At 45.8% G+C, this 24,744-nt stretch overlaps 1 protein-coding gene across 1 annotated transcript; it reads left to right on the forward strand.

The window, feature by feature from the left end:
• Positions 1–346: 346 nt before the first annotated feature.
• On the forward strand, positions 347–24,682 carry HAPLN3 (hyaluronan and proteoglycan link protein 3). Its single transcript, XM_083586918.1, has 5 exons — positions 347–479; positions 11,760–11,908; positions 13,845–14,213; positions 19,399–19,701; positions 23,044–24,682. Exons 2-5 carry the CDS (start codon positions 11,788–11,790, stop codon positions 23,322–23,324), a joined length of 1,074 nt encoding a protein of 357 aa, XP_083443044.1. The 5' UTR covers positions 347–479; positions 11,760–11,787; the 3' UTR covers positions 23,325–24,682.
• Positions 24,683–24,744: the final 62 nt, after the last annotated feature.

Consider the following 24,744-nt stretch of genomic DNA (forward strand, 5'->3'; position numbering starts at 1 on the left):
TCTTACTATTGGCCATTCATCCCTTACTATCTAGCTGGGGCTGATGGGAGCTGGAGTCAAGCAGCACCCAAAGGACCACCATTTCCCATGCCTGTTTCCAAGCTCGTATTGGTGTTCACTCCAGAAAACCTCGACAACAATATGAACAACGAAACGAGTAGCAGGCGATTACATATACAGGATGCGCCAGTCTTTCTAGACGGTCTGGGTACCCTCTCTTGGTTATCTCCATCATTTCTGCAGCCTGCTTTGAGGCACGGGGGACTGGAAGAGGCGTGCTTGCTCCTTTAAGAGGCTGTCCTTAAAGCCCAGAGGCTCGGCCCGCGACTGCTCCCCTTTCGCCCCCCTCCCTCCCTTTTACACATTTCATTAAACTTTCAGCTCAACTTCCTCACTCACTCTGCAGTGAGCGATCAAGCCAGCAGCGTCTGCCTTTCCTCGCCTCTCCCTCGACCAGGAGATTGGTTGGGCTCTCATCTGTAAGTTTTGGGATTCCTGGAATGAGGAACTCATGACTGGGGTGTGTTGGGGAGGAAAGAAAAGGAGAGATTTTCTTTCTCTCCTCTGGCACGCTGCTTTGCGTCCTAGAGGATGGAGCGCTTGGAAGAGGCAGCACTTGGGGGGGGGGGGAGCAAGTGTGCAGAAGCTTTTAAATGCACGGATGTAGGAAGTTCGCCCTTTTGCCAACATGTCCTGGAGGCATGTTGACAACGAAAGGATTTCTTTCTTTTTTGGGGAGGGGGGTGGGAGGGAGGAACTGATGGGACAGGCGTAAAATCCAGGGGGTTGGTCAGTCCCACTCAGAGTAGACCCATCGAAAGGAATGGACCTTCGTGAGCCATGTCCGTTCACTTCAGAGGGTCTACTCTGAGTAGGATGCAAACTTGGAGCATGCCATCAATGCTCTCGTGATGATTGGGAGGTGAGCTCTGGGCATAGCGAAGTGTAAAAGAGGAATTATTTCAGCCGCTTCCTCAGAGCTAAAAGAAGCATTTTCTGTGATTGTTGGTCAGGCGATGCAATGCACATTCTGGACGGACGGACTTGCAAGCTCGTCCAGGTCTCTGCCGAAGTACCATCCCATTGATTGAGTTTAATACGGTTTACTCCCAGGTAGGTGCGCACAGGACTGCAGCCTTAAGGACTAACTGGTTCTTAACTGGTTCTTGATTTTAAGCACAAACTGATTTCAATACTGCTGCTGTGATATGAGCTCGGATGAGGGAGCAAAGTGGAAATGTCCATTTTTACCTTTGCATCAAGAACTGGTTTAAACTGCAATCCTATCCCACCCATACCTGGGAGGAGAGCCCATTGAACTCAGTGGGGCTTACTTCTGAGTAGACATGGAGAGGCTTGTGCTGTTAAACACAACCCTGTCCATACCTCCTGCTTTATGAGATTGTGAACCCCTTGAGTCTTCTTTAATTCTCCTCTGACTGTTGCTGTCCCACATATTCTTCTAAATCCAAAAGTTTGCCATGCTTTTAAAATCGGAATTGGAGAGCTACGTTGATTGCATAGGGTATCTCCAGTTTTAGGGAGCAGAAAATGTGGGACAGCAGGAGTTGGAGGAGAACCCCACGTGGATAAGGGGTAGTCAAAGGAAACACAAGGGGTTCACTATCTATATTAAGGCCAAGGGACGCGGGTGGCGCTGTGGGTTAAACCTCAGAGCCTAGGACTTGCAGATCAGAAGGTTGGCGGTTTGAATCCCCGCAATGGGGTGAGCTCCTGTTGCTCGGTCCCTGCTCCTGCCAACCTTGCAGTTCGAAAGCACGTCAAAGTGCAAGTAGATAAATAGGTACCGCTCTGGCAGGAAGGTAAACGGCGTTTCTGTGCGCTGCTCTGGTTCACCAGAAGCGGCTTAGTCACGCTGGCCACATGACCCGGAAGCTGTATGCCAGTTCCCTCGGCCAATAAAGCGAGATGAGCGCCGCAACCCCAGAGTCGGTCACGACTGGACCTAATGGTCAGGGGTCCCTTTACCTTTACCTTTATGGATGGGCCCAATTTTGCATGTGAAATTGCCCAAACAGCTGGTAATGTTGAAGGGATGAAGACATGTAAAAGCAGAGGGAGCTACAAAGTGCATCTTTGAAAGGAAAGGAAGAATGCAACAGGCATGATTAAAGGTACTGTTAATGTGATCCCTTTACAGTTTCAACAAATATGTCCTGGGTAATCAAGGAAGACTTGTAACTTGCCAAACTGCAATATTTCATCACAATGCATATACTAAACTAACAGAGTTCATCACAGCTGATTTGCTATGAAATTCTTTGGATTACACCACCAGTCAGCTCAGATGAACTCTGCTAGTTTAGTATGTGCATTGTGATATGATTTTTAAGCAAACACATGACCTGATGCCCTAGAAAAGGATGATCTCTCTCCTGGGATTCTATGTGAGGAGGACTGTGCACATATGCTTAACTGTGAAGTCAAACTGGGACTTTTCCCCATGTAGGTATGCAAAGGTTTCCATCCCTACTCCTTCTTGCTAGATGAGACCTGAAATTCTGGTCTATGTCTAAAGCCACTCCTGGAATCTACTGCCTCCCATAAATGGTTCATGGGGACTTTGAGCAGTTAGGAGATACCTTCTTTTGTAGAACATATCCGTGAATATTACTAAGTCTCCTTCCATTTCCCCGAGACTTAAAAAGACTCTGATTATAAATGGATTCTTATTGCCCATTGAAATGTGTATAAAGTGGGATAGAAGTATATTAATTTTAAATAAGCAAATATATGTATTGGCTAGGATGTTGTGTTTGCTTTCGGTCCCAAATTCTTTCCTGCATTGACACCCTTAATTTTTAAAAAGTGGAATTGGAGGGGAGTGACTCTCAGAAACAGAGATTTGCTTTGCATACAGGAGGACCGAGGTTGAATCCCCAGCATCTGCAGGTAGGGCAGGGAATGTCCTCTCCCTGAAAGCCTGGAGAGCTGCTGCCAGTCAGTGTATACAGAATGGAGCTGGTTGAATGAATGGCCCAACATGTATTTTAATTGTATTTATTTATTGCAAGTAAATCCCAACTTTCCTCCAAGGAGCTCAAGGGGGTGCATATGGTTTCCCCCTCCTCATTTAATCCCCACAACAACCCTGTGGGGTAGGTTAGGCTGAGAGGCAGTGGCTGGCCCAAGGTCACCCAGTATGCTCCATGACTGCATGGGAATTCGAACCTAGGTTTCCCAGGTCCTAGTCCAGCACTCTAACAGTTACCCTTTGTTCCTAAGCCAACCTTTCTCAACCTGTGGGTCCCCAGATGTTGCTGAAATACGACTCCCATCACCCCTAGCTAGCAAGGCCAGAGCTCAGGGATGATGGGAGTTGTGAGTTGTTGTTGTTGTTTAGTCATTTAGTCAAACTCATGCTGGTAGCTTTGAGAACACTGTCCAACCATCTCGTCCTCTGTCATCCCCTTCTCCTTGTGCCCTCCATCTTTCCCAACATCAGGGTCTTTTCCAGGGAGTCTTCTCTTCTCATGAGGTGGCCAAAGTACTGGAGCCTCAGCTTCAGGATCTGTCCTTCCAGTGAGCACTCAGGGCTGATTTCCTTCAGAATGGAGAGGTTTGATCTTCTTGCAGTCCATGGGACTCTCAAGAGTTTCCTCCAGCCCCATAATTCAAAAGCATCCATTCTTTGGCGATCAGCCTTCTTTATGGTCCAGCTCTCACTTCCATACATCACTACTGGGAAAATCACAGCTTTAACTATACGGACCTTTGTTGACAAGGTGATGTATGGGAGTTGTAGTCCAACAACATCTGGGGACCCACTGGTTGAGAACCGCTGTCAAGACCTAAGCACATGAAAATCTCATTGGGATGTAGTCCCTTTCAACCTTTTCCAGACGATTAACCCAAACATGCGTCTGGAAACACTTTCCCAAAAGTTTGTATGCTACTGGCAGTAGAGCTGCTGTTTCGACTCACCTTGGGGCAGGTTGCGACTGAGTAGGGTCACGCTCCCACAGTGGAAGACCAATGGAGGACTTCTTCCATAGTAACACTTTATATTGTCATTGTTATTTAATATATTGCTTTCCATATGTTGTCATTCTCTCTCCAATATCTTACCTTCCCCAACCCAGTTTAGAAGTATTCAAGCTACTTTGTCCTTTCTGCATCTGACAGCATAGATTCCTAGGTGAGCTTACTTCCAGGGAAGTGGTTTTGATGACATCTCATAGGCTGCAGTGCAGACTCGGAAAGATGCTCCTTTGAAATTGCATGGGACTTATTTCTGAGTAACCTTCCTTTGGATTGGCCTGTGAAATATGGAAGCCTTGAGAAGATCTCTCAGTCTGTCTCAACTATAGGAAAGATGCAATGACTAACATCCACCTGACATGGATTTCAGCAGCTGAGATTTGAGCATATGTTGTACTTTCCTGCCGGTATCATTGCGGGCTTAAAACGCTTGACTTGGTTTGGACTATATCCAGCCGAGGGATGGGGTAGGAGTTTGGTTCCATTTGCATTCAGAGGCAAACTTGCTTAATTTGAACTTCCTGAAACAATACGTGACAATTACCGTATTTTTTGCTCTATAAGACTCACTTTTTCCCTCCTAAAAAGTAAGGGGAAATGTGTGTGCATCTTATGGAGCAAATGCAGGCTGTACAGCTATCACAGAAGCCAGAACAGCAAGAGGGATTGCTGCCTTCACTGCGCAGTGACCCCTCTTGCTGTTCTGGTTTATGAGATTCAGAAATATTTTTTTTCTTGTTTTCCTCCTCCAAAAACTAGGTGCGTCTTGTGGTCTGGTGCGTCTTATAGAGCGAAAAATACAGTATTTGCACTTCTTTGCAGTGCAGTTCCCCAGCCAAGAGTGACAAATATGCATAAAATCTGTCTATTGGTGAAGATAACATACATGCATTGCAGAGATTTGGACTAGATCATGCTTGTGGTCCCTTTCCAGCCCTACAAGGTCTGTGATTCTGTGATAGAATGCATTACGGTTGGGAAGGCTGCTTGCAAAAACCTGTCCTTTGGGCAAACTTGCATGAAAAAATAATGTATGTTAGGAGAAATTTCCAGGGAAGTGACAATGACTGTTCATGGGGACTGATGTGAAGATTCAGATTTAATATCAGAATAATGGGAAACTGAACAAGCCCAAAATTTATGGATTTGCCCTTCCCAAATGCAGCGTATCTAATTCAGGGCAAATGCCACCCCTCCCATTTAATTCTTCTTCCTTTTCAGTGATAATGGAAGATATGGCGGAACAAAAACTCGGTCTCCCTATCTGAAGTACAGCCCAAGAAGAATCAGCACAGATTCACACTGTGCAACTCACCCCTGTAGATGCTGTCCTTACAGGATAAAAAAACCACACACAGCGAATTCATCCAAGTTTTTGGATTGTTGTGTTTTAAAGGCACACCACAGCACACACCAAAAAATTATAATTGTTGATCTGGGCACAGAAGGTTTTTTGGGAAGGTCAGCATTACACAGAGATTTATGTAATCTGGTCTAATGGAGCAAGTATCATAATGGCTCAGTTTAGATGAGGGGGGGCGATTGTAAAGGAAATCCCCAGCTTGTTTAGGTAGGGGAAGGGGCTGGAAGAACAGTCAGCATTTTATGCAGGAAGAGGCTGTAAGGAGACCCATGTAAGCTTGGCGGAGAGATAGGGTCCTGGGGCAGTTTCCTGTAACAGGAGTTTTCCTTTCCCCCTATAAGCGAGTTTTTCTGGTGGGAATTAGGAAGCTCAAGAGAGAGATGAAAGAGAAGCCAGTGAAGAACAAAGAGGGGGCATTGTAAGAAGTGTTGGATTGAGTGAAGGGATAAATGATTCAATTGACAGCATATATAAACATCAAAATTACTCTGCCGGGTCAGGATAAGGTCTGTGTAATCTGACAGTGGCTAGCCCCATATGGTTCCAGAAACTGTTCAAGCAGGGCATGCCCATCCACTCTTTGTCATTAGCATCTTTGGATCTAAGGTATAGATTCTGTATATGCAGGTTCCACGTTTCACTTAAGTTACCCTCGAACAATAGGCATGCAGCTTCCTGGGCAAGATATGGCTTCCTATTTTGTAGCATGCCTCACTGGGTGCTTCTCACAGAAACACCTCTTCCCTGGTCTCTTTGGTGTCTGCCCCTTCAAAAAATGCAGAGCAAATTTGGCTCGGGGCAGAGTTAGGATTGGACTGAGGACTCAGCTACATTAGTAAGAACAACAACATTTTGAATGCGTTATAAACATGCAACACCAGATGGCGACAGAGAGGGAAAAAAATTCTATGTGATTTTTACATAGTTTTTTTCTTTTGTTATAACAATTTAATTTCTGACTTACAGTCATACCTCATGTTACATTTGCTTCATTTTCTGTTATTTCAAGTTACATCCCACGGTGACCTGGAAGTACCGGAAAGGGTAACTTCCTGGTTTCGCTGCTCGCACATGCACAGAAGTGCTAAATCACGCTTCACACATGCACACAAGCGCCAAATCATGCCGTGCACCTGTGCAGATACGGCGCTTCAGGTTGCACTCTTTTCATGTTGCAAACGGGCCTCCGGAATGGAGGTACCACTGTATTTATAGCGTTCCCCCCTGCTGTGTGTAGATCCACCCTAGGACTGGGGAACCTGGTTCAGAGCTTTGCTCAGCCAGGAAGCTCGCTGCATACCCTTGGATCAGTCACTTTAACCAACCTTGCAAGGTTGTTGTAATAATAAATGGAAATGAGGAGACTCTTAAGCTTCTCAGAGGTAAAGCGGGATATAAATGTAAGAAACTAATAAAGACAGAAGGCTGGGGGAAATGCCAAAAGGCAAACTCAAGGGAATGCAAGAAAACAGAACAATTTCTGTCAGTGGTGCTCAGTGTTGTGTTGTAGACGACACTCGGGTTATACAAAAGGTGATACATAAAAACTGAGTGGTGCTTCCTTCTGGCCAGGAGACTTCTTGATAACCTTGAGCCAGACTGCAGGGGTTCAAGTTGCCACAATGCTCACTGAATTTAGTACAGTGGTACCTCGGGTTACATACACTTCAGCTTACAGACTCCGCTAACCCAGAAATAGTGCTTCAGGTTAAGAACTTTGCTTCAGGATGAGAACAGAAATTGTGCTCTGGCGGCGCGGCAGCAGCAGGAGGCCCCATTAGCTAAAGTGGTGCTTCAGGTTAAGAACAGTTTTAGGTTAAGTACGGACCTACGGAACGAATTAAGCACTTAACCTGATGTACCACTGTAGTCATTTCACACTGTGTTTCAAAATCACCCACCCTGTTCTTTTAAGACAAGTCCCGGCTAATCCTCTAAGTATGGAGGTTTGACTTGGAAACCCAATGTAGGCAGGATGCGACTTCTGATTTTGTAGCATACGCTTGTGCACCAGTGGGCTACAGGATGACTGCTGGTGTGGATGTGAGAAATAGATAAATTGAGGCTCCTGTGAGCCAGGAGCACAGATCCATCTGCCAACTGCACCTCACTGTGAATTGCTTGTCTGGTCTTTCGCTGTTGCTTTCAGTCCATCTCCACCGGAAGTGGGGAGAAATCCTGCCTCATTTCTTCATCCAATGGACCAATGTGTAAAGGCTCAGGGGTGCCTCTTCCATCCCCAGAGGAGGCTGCCCGTTGTCTCTCTGTACGATCCCCTGTTCTGAACGTGAAATTGTAGAGTTGAGACCTTGAAGGGAATCGAGACCAGTCCCTGCCAGTACAGGAAAACAGCTGCATCCCTGATAGGTGGCCATCTCATTCCCTGCTTCAGAACCTTTGCATGCTCGGAACAGAGATTTATGCACAATCCTGATTCGATTTACAAAGGAACAAGCTCCCACTTCACTCAATGGGGCATACTTCTGCGTAGGGATGCACAGGGAGACGTTATTAAGCAGCAGTGTCATTGAACTTGATGACACTTACTTTTGAGTAGTCATGCATTACGACATTACTGTTGCGCAGAAATACAGGGTGGTACTCAACTATGTTCTACTTAGACTAGACTGAACGGGTTGCATTCCACTAAGTCCTATTCAAAGTAGACTCATTAATGAATCAAAGTTAGTCATGTCTATTAACTTCAGTGGGTGTTCTGAGTAGGACCAGCACTGAATACCACATATTGAAATTAATGGCGCTAACTTAGCCATGGTCATTAATTTCATTGGGTATTCTCTGTGTTAAACTTAGTTGAATGCCACCCACAGAGCGGCATGTTTTTCTGAATGCATCAGCAGGGCTGCCACTATTGCAAGTGCCACACAATGTTCGTTCCACATTCGTAAGGAATCAATGTCTTACCTGCCCTCTGGAACTCCCTGCCTTTTGACATCAAACAGCTACCTTCCCTGTACTCCTTTCAACACATGCTAAAAATGCTTTTATTTATGCAAGCTTATCCAGGCATATGTTTTAATCTGTAATTACAGATTACAGGTAGTTTTTAATTATTTTTTGATTCTCTCTCTCTCACACACTTGCATTTTAATAGTTTTAATGTTGCATTTTAATCTTGTTTTGAAGTTGTATTCATTCAACTCTTTCTTATTATTGGTTGTTAGCCACCCTGAACCCAGCCTTGGCTGGGGAGGGCGGGGTATAAATAAATTATTATTATTATTATTATTATTATTATTATTATTATTATTATTATTATTTTACTTTGACTTTTGTCTATTTTATGTTTACTTCGACTTAATGTCTATTTTATGTTTTCGGAAAACTGCTCAGAGGTTTCCTTTACAGTTCTGCAGTATTCTGATTTTGTTAGATAAAAATAAATTACTGATTCTCATTTTTTCACACCCTGAGAAGAAACCACTTTTGGCATATCAGTGGAAAAGAGCCACCAGTTTTAATTCAAAATCTTTTTTTGACCTGCCTGGGTATGCCTGCCTTAACTCCATTAACTCTGTGTTAAATGGACAGTTGTTAACAGCTACTAGGAGCAGCAACAAAATGTTGCAGTGTGGAGTGTTTCTGCGCAGGATGCCACCTACCCAAGCCCTCCTCTAGCATGCACTATTCCATTTCCCCTCCCTCCCAGTCCCCCTCCCCATCCAACAGACGTTCAGCATTCTGTGGCTACTTTGCATGTTCAGCTCTTATTCAGGCGTTTCACTCCTTAGTGTCAGCCTGGCGTGCTCTGGTCCATGGGGTCATGAAGAGTCGGACACGACTAAATGACTAAACAACAACCAACAACCATCTCCTTGTCTGCAGTGCTGTTCCATTGACATATTACCTGCCTGGACCTCTGGATATTGGAAATGGAGGGAATGATTTGCTTAAATCTTTTGCCTGGTCTTCAAAATGTGATGGGTATGAGCTTGCTAGACTATGCTTTCATAGTGAGTAATTCAACAGGACAGATTTCCAGAAATAAGTGGTGGAGAGAGAGAGAGAGAAGATCAAACCACAATTAGAGCAGGACAAAGTGGAACATGCAAACAAAATATTTGCTTTAAACTGATTGCCTTTTTAAATTGCTGTAGCCTGCCCAGGGACCTTGTGTTGAAGGGAGCATAAGCAATGAAATGATTAATGGTAGTATAAAAATAATGCGGTGTGGAGTGTTCTGAAGGAGTCGACTCTATTCTGTTTCCCCTCCTCGGTTTTCCATCCCTCTCTCACCCTTGGAAGTTTGTGGTCACTGAGCATGCTCAGACATCATTGAGCTATTTGGTTTTTTTTTTAATTACTCCCATAGAATTTTTCACTCTCAATATTGTTTTGTCGTTGTTGGCATCTGTCTATCTTGGGAAACGATGGCAGATAAAATGGTTTGACTTTGGGAATAAAGTAAAACAGTCGAAGAGTTACAGTGCCTGCTGAGTCTTTTGAGATGGATGTGGGAGAGACATGTTTTGTTGCAGCTGGGGCAGATAAAGGAATCCGGTTTTGCTGCTATAGGTGCACGATGGCGTTTCTTCTCTCTGATGTTTTGACTTCTGCCAGTCATGGCGGGGCGGGGAGTCCCCTGAGCACCCCGCTACTGCCTCCTTATTTCCCGGTAGTTCCCATTGTGGTATAGTGGTTAGAGTGTCAGACTAGGACCTGAGAGACCAGGGTTCGGATCCCTACTCTGCCATGAACCTCACTGGCTGACCTTGGGCCAGTCACCATCTCTTGGTCTAACCTACCTTACAGGGTTGTTGTGAAGATGAAATGGGGAAGAGGAGAACCATGTGCACTACCTTGAAGCTCCTTGAAGAACCAGGTGGGGTATAAATGCACTACAGTGGTACCTCTGGTTACGTACTTAATTTGTTCCGGAGGTCCATTCTTAACCTGAAACTGTTCTTAACTTGAAGCACCACTTTAGCTAATGGGGCCTCCTGCTGCCACTGCGCTGCCAGAGCACGATTTCTGTTCTCATCCTGAAGCAAAGTTCTTAACCCGAGGTATTATTTCTGGGTTAGCGGAGTCTGTAACCTGAAGCGTATGTAACCCGAGGTACCACTGTAAAAGATAAATACATAGCAATCATAACTCACGACCCGAGTTTCCTATCTTGCTGTGTGTGTTAACGATTGCAGACTTTAGCATCTCTTCAAAACATGCGTGGCTGAGACAGCAGCCTTAGATGCGGTGAGTTGAGAGCTTGAAAGCTGTTTCAAGATTATAATTCAAGATTATAATTTGGAAGACAATTTGATTTTTTTTTATTTTAGTTTTTTATTTTTATTGGATTGTGATTTGATATGTTAATTGATGTTTTTTATTGGAAAATTAATAAACGCCCTAACAAAAAAGAAAGAAAGCTGTTTTATACCGAATCAGACTAAAGGCTCATGTAGCTCTGTTTTGGTACTACAACTCCCATCATCCCTAGCTAACAGGGCCAGTGGTCAGGGATGATGGGAATTGTAGTCCCAAAACAGCTGGAGGGCCAAGTTGGGCCATGCCTGGACACTGGCTGGCAGCAGCTCTCCAGGTTTTCAGGCAGGGAGTCATATCCCAGCCCTACCTGGAGATGCCAGGATCTCTCTCACTCGCAAAGCGGATGTTCTGCCACATCTGACCCTTTCTTTGAAAGCTTGAGTGTGTGGATTATCTGGTATGTGTGGCAATGATGGGAAAGGACTGGAAGAGGGGGGAGTTGCAAGGCCCCCTCCTTTTCCAAGCAGCAGCAGTGATGGTTTCAAATAGGTTGTAAATTTTTGTCTAAGCAGGGGGCCAAGAAGTCAAATTCCAGAGCTGAGGAGCAAGCAGGGAACTTTGTGGGTATCAAGTGCCCTCTGTTGGCCAGAGCGGAGCTTGCACAGACTTCTGTGATTCAGTCTAACCGTGCGCAAGGTTACGCATGTTTACTCCAAAGTAAGCTCTGCTGGTAACAACAGCAGCGAGAATATTGGTAGCCAGTTATTGGAAAGCAAATAATATCCCAACAAAAAGGGAATGGTTAAGTAAATTATGGGAGTTAGCAAAATTGACAGATTTAATAAGGCACAAATCCAAAACTACGGTATAGAAACAATGGGAATGCTTAAATGAATATTTACAACAGCAGGGCCCAAATACGAAAGTTTGGTTGTTCTTAGATTAACCTTGTGAAGAATATAGAGAACACAAAGATTTGATGGACTATGAAAGAACTCAAGGAAATTTCACTAATTATTTCTAAATTGTGAGTTATACGTACAAATTTGTATCTGCAAAATTTATGCAAGTGTTGTCTTTTTAAAATTTATTTCTCTCTCTCTCTCTCACTTTGTGTGTGTGCATTAACCAGTTTGCTAATTCCCTGCTCCCCTCCTTTGATGGACAGGCTTCTGTTTTGGAACTTCCCGCGAGTGATGCTTTTCCTGCTGGTTGTGATGCTGCTGCAGGCGAGCAGTTGCTACTGCGGCCTCCCTTTCTACAATGGTTTCTACTATGACCGGTTCATGAGTGACAAAGGAGAGGCTGATGAAGAAGGTAAGAAGTGGGGAGGGGAAAAAACAAAATAAAACAGCACCTGAAGATGGAGAACCTGAAGGAACTGGGCTGGGCTGGAAGGCTGTGGCAGACCCAGAAGATGTCAGGACCTGGAATAGCTCAGTTGGTCTGAAATATACTCGGAGTCGAGTGTGGATTTCATGCTCTTTATTCAGCTCATAGTAGTGAGGAATGAAAGTTCCCTCAAAATATCTGCTTTATATACATTATTTACACAATGGGTCGCACGTGATTGGCTAATTCTGGGATTCTCCTGTAGGCCAATCAGGTTGTGGATTCACTTCTACCTGGAGCTGGATTGGGTGGCTCCTGCAGACCAATCATACTGCTGCATTGTTCTAGGACCAATCAGACTGCTGCATTCTGGACCCTATTTTTCTAGGACCAATCAGACTGCTGCATTCTGAATCCTATTGTTCTAGGACCAATCAGACTGCTGCTTTTTGGATCCTATTCAACTCAGTACATAACATGGTCAAAGCACGAGACTCTTAATCTCAGGGTCATGGCTTTGAACCCTATATTGGGCAAAAGATTCCTGCGTTCAGGGGGGTTGAATCCCAGCCGCTTCCAACTCTATAATTCTATGATTCTACTCATACTTGTAGAGGCAATGTGTCTCTGATTGCCCGTTGCTGTGAAGGCTCCTTGACATAGACATCTAGTTGGCCACAGTGAGGATGCTGGACTAAGTGGGCTGTTTGACTGACCCAGCAGGAGTGTTCTTACTTTTACAGATGTGGAAAGCAGGCCATGAGAACCTAATCCCAGAGGAGGCTGCTCCATTGGGGCAAATGGGGCCCTGTCCCAGCTGCCTCATTCTGCCCTCAGCCAATGCCCATCTTCCTGCCCTCTTATTTATAACCAGTCCAGGGCATGTCCCTGGCTGTCAGTTTCCCTTTCTTAAGTTTCGGTGTTGCTTTTGTAGCACTCGGCAGGGAGGGCAAAACCGGAATGAATTGACTCTGCTTGGCATTGCCTCTGGCGCCACCTACTGTTGGCCTCCCTCCCTTCTGCCCTACCAGTCTTAATGGGCCCCTTGGATGTTTGGGTTGTGAATGCCATTGCTCATGTGGCATTCTAGTTTAGAATAATAAAAAAGTGGGTAAGGCGAGGAGAGACATGAATTTTACTATCTAATGAGATAATTGATCCATAAAATGAAAACAATAACCAATGTACTGTACTATAAAATAAATAAGACAGTATTGTAGATGATAAAAAATAAAATTATTATTTTTTCTTACCTGCACTGATGGTAGTCATTGTTTTGATGGGGGGCTTTTATCCATTTCCGCAGTCACACAATCAGTCAATCAGTAGCTGAACTGGGCTCCATACAGTCACAAAAACAAATTACAGTCATACCTCGGGTTGAATGTGCTTCGGGATGAGCGCATTCAAGTTGCACTCTGCAACGGAGCACGTTACTTCCAGGTTTTGCCACTTGCGCATGTGCAGACGCTCAAAATGACGCCACGCGCATGCGCAGAAGCAGCAAAAAGCGACGTGTGCGTGCGCAGACGTGCCATCGCTAGTTACGTTTGCTTCTAGATGCGAAAGGGGCTCCGGAATGGATCCCATTCGCATCTAGAGGTACCACTGTAATCGAAAACGCCTCAAAAACAAAAATGCAAAATAAATAGCAAAATCAAAAGTGCCAAACTTAATCTGTTCCAGAAGTCTGTTTGACTTTCAAAATGTTCGAAAATCAAGGCGCAGCTTCTGATTGGTGCAGGTGCCCCGGAAACAATAGCCGACAGCCGCATGTGACATTTGGCTTCCAAAAAATGTTTGAAAACCGGAACACTTACTTCTGGGTTTTTGGTGTCTGAGAACCAAGGCGTTTGAGTACCAAGGTGTTTGAGAACCAAGGTACCACTGTATTTCATACCCTGTTTTTCAACCCCTGCAGTTCAGTTCCGTGCTGTAAGGCTGATGGTCGAGACTTCCCCGGATGCCGTCTATGCCTACCGTGGCGCCAGCGCCGTCCTGCCCTGCCGCTATCATTATGTGCCCAAGCTGGACATCCCGCGGAAGATCCGTGTCAAGTGGTCCAAGCTGCGAGAGGACAACACCAAAGATCAGGATGTGCTGGTGGCGTCTGGGTCGAAGCAACGGAGCTTTGGGGGGTTCCGGGGGCGCACGACCCTGCAGCAGGCGCCTGACCAGGAAGCGTCCCTGGTGATTGATGACTTGCGCCTGCATGATGCTGGCAAGTACCGCTGCGAGGTCATCGATGGCCTGGAAGATGAGAGCGCAGTTGTGGAGCTAGCGCTCCAAGGTGAGTAGGACGGTGCATCCAGTGGCTGTTTTAAAAATCATAACCCAACTTCAAACTAAATTCTGAAATATTCTGGATCGCGGTGGGGAGGAAGCTGAGGCCTGGGGCCAAATCCAGCCCTCCAAGCCTCTCTATCTAGCCCTCAGTACTCTCCCCAGGCCATGCTGCTGCCTCGCTTTGGTTTGCACCTTCCAAGAGTGTTCTTGAATCCTGCCTTTTGCTTGCTTGTATGGAGGATAGACGCGGGTGGCGCTGTGGGTTAAACCACAGAGCCTAGGACTTGCTGATCAGAAGGTCGGCGGTTCGAATCCCCGCGACGGGGTGAGCTCCCGTTGCTCGGCCCCTGCTCCTGCCAACCTAGCAGTTTGAAAGCACGTCAAAGTGCAAGTAGGTAAACAGCGGGAAGGTAAACGGCGTTTCCGTGCGCTGCTCTGGTTTGCCAGAAGCGGCTTAGTCATGCTGGCCACATGACCCGGAAGCTGTACGCCGTCTCCCTCGGTCAGTAAAGCGAGATGAGCGCCGCAACCCCTTACTTTCCCGCCAGAGCGGTACCTATTTATCTACTTGCACTTTGACGTGCTTAATCTTCCATAAATACAGGGAAGCTTCCTCTCTGGTAAGGCTTAATGTTCTCCTCTCTAATCTATTCAATGGCAGATATAATAAAACCCCAAAGAACAACAGATGCTGCCCGTTGCAACAATGCTGAAGGGGTATCTATCTTGCATGTACTTTTCTATTGTAGTTTTTCTTAAGGGACTGGGAAAGATCTAATATATCCTATTATTTGCTCCTCTGTGTGTCGTCGGATCACTTTGACTTATTGGGGCCCTGAAGCAGTTACAGAGCAAGTGGCAAAGTTCTTGAATACAGATATCATCATTAGACCTCTTTAACAATTGCTTGATGCATGCATTCTCTCTCTCTCTGCAATCAGTTTAAAACAGATATTTTGTTTGCATGTTCCACTTTTTCCTGCTCTAATTGAGATCTGATCTCCCCCCATCCCCCCTCTCTCTCACACACAGTGTCTAATATTTTAATTTTGTGTTTTTAAAGCTGTATTATGTATATTTTAATTAATGCTATCATTTGTCATCGTCAACTGATTTTGCAATGTGTTAATGGTCTGTGGATCACGGAAAAAGAAACCAAGGTCCCCCACCACTATTTTAGATAATGCAACTTAAGCAGGTTGGCATATATTTCCTTTCTTAGCAGAAAAGAGTAGAACAAATGATTCAAACGGGAGATGGAGAGGAAGAGAAGAGAGAGGGACAGGATGGAAAAGCCAGAGATCTCAGAAGCCCGTTCTGCAGTAACTCTGTGCTGGGCTTTTAGTGTGGTTTGCCCCTGTTCTCTGGAATACCATTCCTGTTGAAATAACAACCGGCACTCGCTAGCTGTACTTTCTGGGAAGCAACTGAAAACTTTTTTTGTTTTGTTCTCAAATGCTGAATGAATTGGTCTCGGCTGTGGGTGTCTACTTTGTCTTGTTTTTATTTACTTATTCAATTTATTTCATAAAATTTATACACTGCTTGATTGTGAAACAGCAACAACAACCAACCAAACCTCAAAGTGGCTTACAGAAAAAGATGAAACAGTAAAATTATCAATAAGCAGAATTAGCAACAATAATTGGAAGCTTTCACAAAATCAAGATAAACAATAAGCTAAAAGCAGGTTTAAACACACACTAGCTTTCTAAATACCTGGGTGGGCTTAAAAAAAATCACTTGCTCTTTTTAACTGTTTTTTTCCCTGTTTTTATTATGATTTGTACATAATCTTGGGACATATATGTGGAAGGTGATTAATAGCTCAGAAAAAAAAAATCAAATCCCATGCTTACACAGCAGAATTGTTGTGATGGACGCTCCCCCATTTAACATTCTGATGCTAGACTGCCCAAACAACTTAATATTATGGATGCTTTATGGAAATTAGGGGATGCTGAAAAGATTGATAACAGGGATGCAGAAAGGGGAGGTATGGGGAAGTCGCCGAAAGAAGGCCAAGGAAAAAATGTTAAGAAAGTATACGTGTTTATATGTTTGTTTGTCTATGTATTGTCTTGTATTGTCTTTTATTATGTGTTTAAAATCTAATAAAAAATTTTATATAAAAAAAAATAATATTATGGATGCTTGACGAACCTTCCTAACCATCAGCAGCATGAGATAGAAGCCACAAAGCAGATGGCAAACTGAATGTTTCTGGATCACTCTCTCAAATTTTATTTGGAAACATGAATGAAACTGTTCATGAGAGTAACTAGGATTTTTTTTTTTTGGGGGGGAGCTAAAGCTTTTTTTTTAGGAAATCAAACTTTTTGAGCTTTTCTAGGGAAATCACAGGTAAAAATACCCTGTAAATAGGACATTTTGTGGGGCTGGCTTCTGCTAGCTGGGGGGGGGGGACCTCAGAAACTGAGTACTTTCAATGCTTTTCAATAATATTTGTGCCCCCCGGCTACACCCATGAAACTGTCCTTTTCCTGCTTCCTAATAAACAGGACTCCACCTTTGTGCAGGTAGAATCCTTGGGATTTTCTAAGAAGTCTGGAGGCAGTTACTAGAACTGCCAAGTATATACCTATTTCTGGCCACCAGAGGTCACCAGTAGCCTGTCATTTTTCTCAGTTTTTTTTTTTTAAATTCTTTCTTCTTTCATCCAAGATGAAAGGCTCTGTGGGAATACATTAAGCATTTTCCCCCTCCCCATGTGAGGAGCCCATCCTGTGATTATATATTTCTATGATGCCAGGCAGTATGTTGTTTGACTAAATGGACTGAAAGATGAGCTTTTTCTCTTTTTAAAACCATTGTACTGTGTGGGTTCGCAATGAAGCCTACTTTAGCTTTGTTATTATAATGATTAATCAACCAACAAATTAGAACAAAGACCTACCTAGTTTTGCATCCCAGATCCCATAGTGGCAAACAAGAAGCTATAGGGGAACTCCTCGACATATCCAGGATTCGTCTGTCAAAAATAATGAACAAAAAAATCAGAACATCACTCTGCCCACCCCCCACCCCCCGGAGAAAAAAACCAAAAAACTCAACAACTTTTGTGTCTGGTTTTTCACTTTTTGAAATATGGCAACCCTATGTGAGGGCAAATCCCTCTTTATCCATAAAGCTCACTAGTGGGGTGGGAGAGTTGAAAACAACGCCAATATATTTCACATCAAGACCCCTCCTGCTCTATATTTTGCTCTAGTAAGTTTAGTTTGGTCAGGACTGAGAATACACTTCCAGTTGTAGTTGTTTAGTCGTGTCCGACTCTTCGTGACCCGATGGACCAGAGCACGCCAGTCACTCTTGTCTGCCACTGCCTCCCACAGTTTGGTCAAACTCATGCTGGTAGCTTCGAGAACACTGTCCAACCATCTCGTCCTCTGTCCCCTTTTCCTTGTGCCCTCCATCTTTCCCAGCATCAGGGTCTTTTCCAGGGAGTCTTCTCTTCTCATGAGGTGGCCAAAGTATTGGAGTCTCAGCTTCAGGATCTGTCCTTCCAGTGAGCACTCAGGGCTGATTTCCTACAGAATGGATAAGTTTGATCTTCTTGCAGTCCATGGGACTCTCAAGAGTCTCCTCCAGCACCACACTTCCAGAGTTAACACTAAATATATGACTTGTGGTGAATGAGCCACCATAGAGAGCCATGAAAATTTGTGTGTCAGTTTTTGTTTAGACTTATCCAAATGTTCTTATGTCACCAAAAGAAAGTGAGCAGCAATTCACAAGAAGCCAAAGGCCTTGTGTGCACCTCTCTTGGGGACAGGAACTCAGAGATACAATTCCCAGAGTTTCCTGGCAAGAGGGAGTGGTTGTTAAAACTGCTCTGGGGATTGGAGCTCTCAGAGGGCAATAGGCGCTGGGTGGCACTGTGGGTTAAACCACAGAGCCTAGGACTTGCCGATCAGAAGGTCGGCAGTTTGAATCCCTGCGACGGGGTAAGCTCCCGTTGCTCAGTCCCTGCTCCTGCCAACCTAGCAGTTCGAAAGCACGTCAAAGTGCAAGTAGATAAATAGGTACCGCTCCGGCGGGAAGGTAAACGGCGCTTCTGTGCGCTGCTCTGGTTCACCAGAAGCGGCTTAGTCATGCTGGTCACATGACACAGAAGCTGTACGCCGGCTCCCTAGGCCAGTAAAGTGAGATGAGTGCCGCCAACCCAGAGGCGGCCACAACTGGACCTAATGGTCAGGGTTCCCTTTACCTTTTAACAACTCTCAGCACCCTTAACAAACGACACTTCCCAGGGAATCCATGACTGCTATAAATGTGTACTTCAGATGTTGCAGGCCTGCAGCTCCCAACATCCCTGTCAGGATGCTGTCAGCAGCTGCCGGCTGGTTGCTCAGGACAGAATAAAGACAAGGGAAAATTTCTTACAGTCCTTTCTTATTTCAAACTTTACACAGAGAGGCTCTAGAACCCAGCCTCTTGGATAATGGCGTTATCCCGAGTGAATCTCCACCCACTGCCTCTCCCACTTCCTCATTCGTCACTTCTATGGGTGCTGCAACGTGCTCTTTGAGCTCTTTGCTCTCCTACTTTTAAGGTTCGCCAGGTCCTGGGAGATGGAGGGTCTGGAATGCTTTCTGATGACAACGTGTCAGCCAGGTGTTGCTCTGGCTCTCCCATGATTTCCCAGCTTTCCCCCTCAGTGTGGTGTAGTGGTTAGGAGCGGTAGATTCGTAATCTGGGGAACCGGGTTCGCGTCTCCGCTCCTCCACATGCAGCTGCTGGGTGACCTTGGGCTAGTCACACTTCTTTGAAGTCTCTCAGCCTCACTCACCTCACAGAGTGTTTGTTGTGGGGGAGGAAGGGAAAGGAGATTGTTAGCCGCTTTGAGACTCCTTCGGGTAGTGATAAAGCGGGATATCAAATCCAAACTCTTCTTCTTCATCATCTGTCTCTGAGCTGTGACTTCCCTCAAACTCCTGTTGTGAATCTATACTGTCTTCCTCTTCCTCCTCCCTGGAAAGGTCAGGATGGGTAGGCGGTCTCCATCATTCCTCCTCTGCCCAGTCCCTGACAACCCCTGACTGTTGGCCTAGCTGGCCGGGGCTGATGGGAGCTGGAGTCGAGCAACCTCTGAAGGCCATAGGTTCCTCACACCTCAGTAAGTGATCCTTCCTCCTGTACTCACTCAGCAACTTTCTTTTCCCCAGGGGTGGTGTTCCCTTACCAGCCTCAACGTGGGCGCTACAAGCTCAACTTCCATGAGGCCAAGAAGACCTGTGAGGACCAGGATGCCATGATGGCCTCCTTTGAGCAGCTCTTTAAGTCCTGGATGGAGGGCCTTGACTGGTGCAATGCAGGCTGGCTGACGGACGGCACAGCCCAGTACCCCATCACTGTGCCACGGGAGCCCTGTGGAGGCAAACACATGGCCCCTGGCCTCCGGAACTATGGAGAGCGCCACAAGAACCTCCATCATTTCGACGTCTTCTGTTTCTCTTCTGCTCTGAAAGGTGAGTTATTCTCTGCCATCGTTCACCAGGCAGGCTACTTTAGAGGAGGGATGGGGAGATGGTGGGCCTGGGCATGTCATCTCTGGCCTGGCTGTATGTCCCCACTCTGGCGATTTCAGATTGACTACTTCCTCTTTCCATATGAACCTGCCCGGACCCTGAGATCATCTTCTGAGGCCCTCCTTCGTGTGCCCCCTCCTCGAGAGGTCTGGAAGGTGGCATCATGAAAATGGGCCTTCCCTGCAGTGGCTCCCCGTCTGTGGAATGCTCTCCCCAAGGAGGTTCGCCTGGTGCCTTCATTATACACCTTTAGCCGCCAGGCAAAAACATTCCTTTTCAACCAGGCCTTTGGTTGATCCTATTTAGATTCTCTACTCTTTTAAAATGTGTTTTTGTTGTTTTGGTGGGGGGCTATTGGGTTGTTGTTTTTATTTTTATTAGGTATTTTGTGGTTTTATATCTTGACTTTATTCTGTGAACTACCCTAAGACCCCTGGGCGGTATATAAATTCAATAAATATAAATTCAATTTAATAATAATAATAATAATAATAATAATAATAATAATAATAATAATACTGTAATGCACCGGGCACGGGACTGCCTTTGAGGACTGCCGTTAGTTCAAACTACAGCTTCTAGGCCAGTCATAGGCAAACTTGGCCCTCCAGATGTTTTGGGACTACTATTCCCATCATCCCTGACCACTGGTCCTGTTAGCTAGGGATCATGGGAGTTGTAGTCCCACAACATCTGGAGGGCTGAGTTTGTCTATGCGTGCTCTAGGCTGCTGACTGGGACTTGATCCATCTAGCTTGGTTCTGTTTACTCTGACCTGCAGCCGCTCTCCTGAGTTACAAGCAACAGACCTTTCCGGCCAAGCTGGAGATGTCCTTGGTGTGGAACTTGGGACCTTTTAGATACAGCTAAACCTCTCATTCAGTTCAACATCACAAACCTTGTTATGCATTCTGCTACTCTTAGAGGCTCCCAGCCTGCAGAATCCCTACCCAAGATAAGTCTTGGTTGGCTCCCTCTCATCTGAGCTTCTAAAACCGTCACCTGGCTTTCAGCTGGGGTTGGAATTCATCTCACTCCTGTTGATTGTTTCACCCTGAGCTTCATTTTACGGTAGTTAATGGATTTGGGTAGCTTTCCTTTCGCTTTTGCATTTGATGGGTTTTAATGAAATGCTCTAAATGCTGTGTGCTGCTTTGAGTATGCTTTTTATTCGTACTACAAAGAGCAATCATTAAAGCGAAGATGAGTTCTGGAGTCTAAATTCTCCATTTAACTCCCTGTAACTGTTCATGGACTTTGGTACTGAAAAGCACAATTTGTGTTCCCCTAGGCTGTGTTTTCTCCTCTGTGCTGTGGTTGTCTTGATAACCCTGTCCTGCATGGGTTACCAGCATGGCTCTCACAGGCAGACATGAGCTCAAATAGGCTTACCTGACACCTTTAGGGTCTCCCCCCCTTGTGTCAGGGACTGGACTGAGGAGGAACGGTGGGTACCATCCCCCCTTTCTCCTGAACCTTCCCAAGAACAGGAGGACAGTATAGATTTAGAACAGCGGTTTGCAGAAGGCCGTAGTTCAGAGGCTGCAGAGGGGAGAAACTGGGAAATTTTGGAAAAGGAACAGCAAGAAGAAGCACAAGGGGAGAGACAGCTGACAGACTCAATGCCTTTGGAAAGCATTCCTGATCCTCCCTTTCCCAGGACCAGGTGGGCACTGAGAGTAGTAGAACAGAGAGCTCAGAGGCAGAAAGCTCAGATTAGCCGACGCAGGGGTGACGTATAATAGGAGAGACGGAGGGGGTGGGACTTTACTTGGAGCAACGCCATTATTAGGGAAGACTGTATTCCTTCGTCTCTTCCTGCGAATATTAATAAATTACGTGGTAAGAACTTTTAATTGTTTCTCTGCTTCTTGGCAGCTACCGTGGGAGGGATCAGATTCTCCAAAGCTATAATTAGGCTTGAAAGAAGCAGAATCTTCTCTCCACAATATAATCTCCAAGAAAGAACAACATCCTTCTAAACTCCCCAATTAGGCTAGCAAAAAGCTAAGGCTAAAGGGTAACTAGGGAGTAGGGAAGGGAAGAAGAGGAGGAGTGAGAGCATATTTTTATTTGTTTGTTTTTATTTATTGCATTTATATATCACTTTTCCAAGGATCTCAAGGTGGTGTACATGGTTCCCCTCTTCCCCATTTCATCCTCACAACAGCCCTGTGAGGTAGGTTAGGCTAAGAGATGGTGGCCGGCCCAAGTTCACCCAGTGAGTGGAGATTCGAACCCTGCTCTCCTAGGTCCTAGTCCAACATGCTAACCATTAGGCCACGCTGGCGTATGTCCTTGTGGTGCATGGGGGGGGCGCTTTGTGTAGTGTGGTGCATGCATGGTTGTAGCACATGTATAGCGCCCACAACATTTTCTCTGGCTTGCAAAAGACTGGTGACTCCTGCTTTACCATATGACCATTGTTTAGGGTCTGCAAACCCAAGGTGATAGCCAACACTAGTCCTAAAGGTAAAGGGACCCCTGACCATTAGGTCCAGTCGCGAACGACTCTGGGGTTGCAGCGCTCATCTTGCTTTATTGCCAAGGGAGCTGGCATACAGCTTCTGGGTCATGTGGCCAGCAGAATTAAGCTGCTTCTGGCAAACCAGAGCAGTGCACGGAAACGCTGTTTACCTTCCCGCCGGAGCGGTACCTATTTATCTACTTGCACTTCATGCTTTTGAACTGCTAGGTTGGCAGGAGCAGGGACCGAGCAATGGGAAGTCACCCCCTCATGGGGATTCGAACCGCCGACCTTCTGATCGGCAAGCCCTAGGCTCTGTGGTTTAACCCACAGCGCCACCCGCGTCCCTATGCTAGTCCTAGATGGCTTTAAAAGAGGACTAAAGAAATTCATGGAGGAGAGGGCTATCGATGGCGACTAGCCATGTGGGATATGCTCTGGCTCCACAGTCGGAAGCAGCGATGCTTCTGAATGGCGGCTGCTGGAACCCACAGGAAGGAAGAGGACTTTGTGCTTGGGGTCATGCTTGTGGCCTCTGCTTGGCCATTGCAAGAAGAGGATGCTGGACTAGATGGACCATTGGCCTGACCCAACAGCCTTCTTACATAGTCAGATTAGACCCACTGAAATGAATGAACCCAGGGTGGTCAACCTCATTAACTTCAGTGAGTCATTTCTGAACAGAACTTAGCATTCAGTATAACCCCAAATAAACTAAACAGGAAGGAAAAAAGCAGGACATGTATCTGTAAGTGGGTGTCTTTTGGGATTTTCCTGCATTGCTCCGTAACTCTTTCTCTGCCCCCTCCCAACAGGAACGGTTTACTATCTGTCCGGCCGCGAGAAGCTCACCTTGGAGGAAGCCAAGCAAGCATGCCAGGACGATGGGGCTGAGATTGCCAAGGTGGGCCAACTTTATTCTGCATGGAAGCTCTCTAATTTGGACCGTTGCGACGCCGGCTGGTTGGCTGATGCTAGTGTGCGCTACCCCATCACTTCGCCCCGGCCCAACTGTGGTCCCCCGGAACCTGGGATCAGAAGCTTTGGCTTCCCCAAAGCTGGCAAGTTTGGAGTCTACTGTTACAAGATGAGCTGAAGGAAGGTCAATGTATGGACACTGTGCACCAATGGACAATATCCTTCTGTTGCCCACCTAGAGTTTATTATTTAAAGGGCCAGTCTCGGGGGGCAGTTTTAATTGTATGTTTTATTTTTTGTGTGTCTCTTGGGCTTTGTTTTTTTTTTTTTTACATTTTTGTAACAAAAGGGGAGGAATGCTGCACAGCCCCACAGAATAGCCTTGGAGTGGACTTGGTGCTGATTCTAAGATTCTTCCACTTCCATTGCCCGTCTAATCCCGTGGTAGAGAAACCCCTCCTGAGTTTTAGTGTTGTTTTTCTGTCTGGTCATCTGATTTCTGGAATGGGCTCAGGTTGAGATCTATGGATGAGATTGCAAAACTGTTTTGTGCTGGGTCTGTACTGTGGTCGCTGCGTCTTGCCAAAGGATTCCCAGTCCCGATGGGACGTTCCCAGTAGTTACTAGAATAAGGTCTCCTCACCCCACAATGGCTTTGCCTCCTAGTAAATCCAGTGTTTACGGATTAGGATGGGGTGGGGAAACTCTCCAGCCTGAGGGCTATATTCAACCCTGGGCAACCTCTTGTCAGTGCCGTGAAGGGCCAGAAGGAAAATATAGCTTTGTACAGTACATCTGTTTCGACATATGCCCCTCTCTGTCTTCATTCCAGAGAAGCAAGAGACGTAATCAGAGTTCAGTGACACATTCCAGCAATGCGAAAATACTTGAGGGTGTGAAACAAGGCTGGGAAGGGGTGTGGCTTACAGAGAGGGGTGTGGCCTGGCAAGAGGGGGTGTGGCCATGAAAGGGACTGACTTCTGAGTAAGCATGCCTAGAATCAGATCACCATCAGGAGGGTCACAGGAGTCTACCTCTGCAGGTTGGAGATAAACACACACACACACACACGCACACACACACACACACACACACCAAGTAGGACCTCTGGCAAGGGGTTCTTCCCCCTGTAGCAAGGTCCTAACCCTGCTGTTAATGCTGGTGCCTACTTTTGTTCAAAGAAAAAAAAGCAGGACAGGTGAATATAGTCTTTCATTTAATGTCTCTTTTTTGGGGGGGGGGCCTGTAGAGCATACAAGTGGGACCTGCAGCAAAACATTGCAGCGTATCTTCACTTTGTAGGAATGTTCTAGTTCTTGTTGGCTAGCCATGCCCTCCTCCCACATCACAGGCACATAGGGAACTGCCTTTTATACCCTTACGTGAAACTACCTTGCCACTATTAAGGAAAGCTCTCTAAGTTGCCATACTTTGGCATCTGCGTGCTCTATTCTTGTGTGTACCTCACCTTTTGGTTTTGCTGTTCAAACTTGGGGGTTTCTCGGTCGTTTGCGAATAAAACCCTTAAGAAAACCACCCAAGGAATTTGTGGGATATTGTTGCACTTTGGGGGGGGGGCAGGAGTGGCTCCCTGATTT

Source organism: Podarcis filfolensis (assembly GCF_964270895.1).
Source record: "Podarcis filfolensis genome assembly, chromosome: 14".
Taxonomy (NCBI): Eukaryota; Metazoa; Chordata; class Lepidosauria; order Squamata; family Lacertidae; genus Podarcis; species Podarcis filfolensis.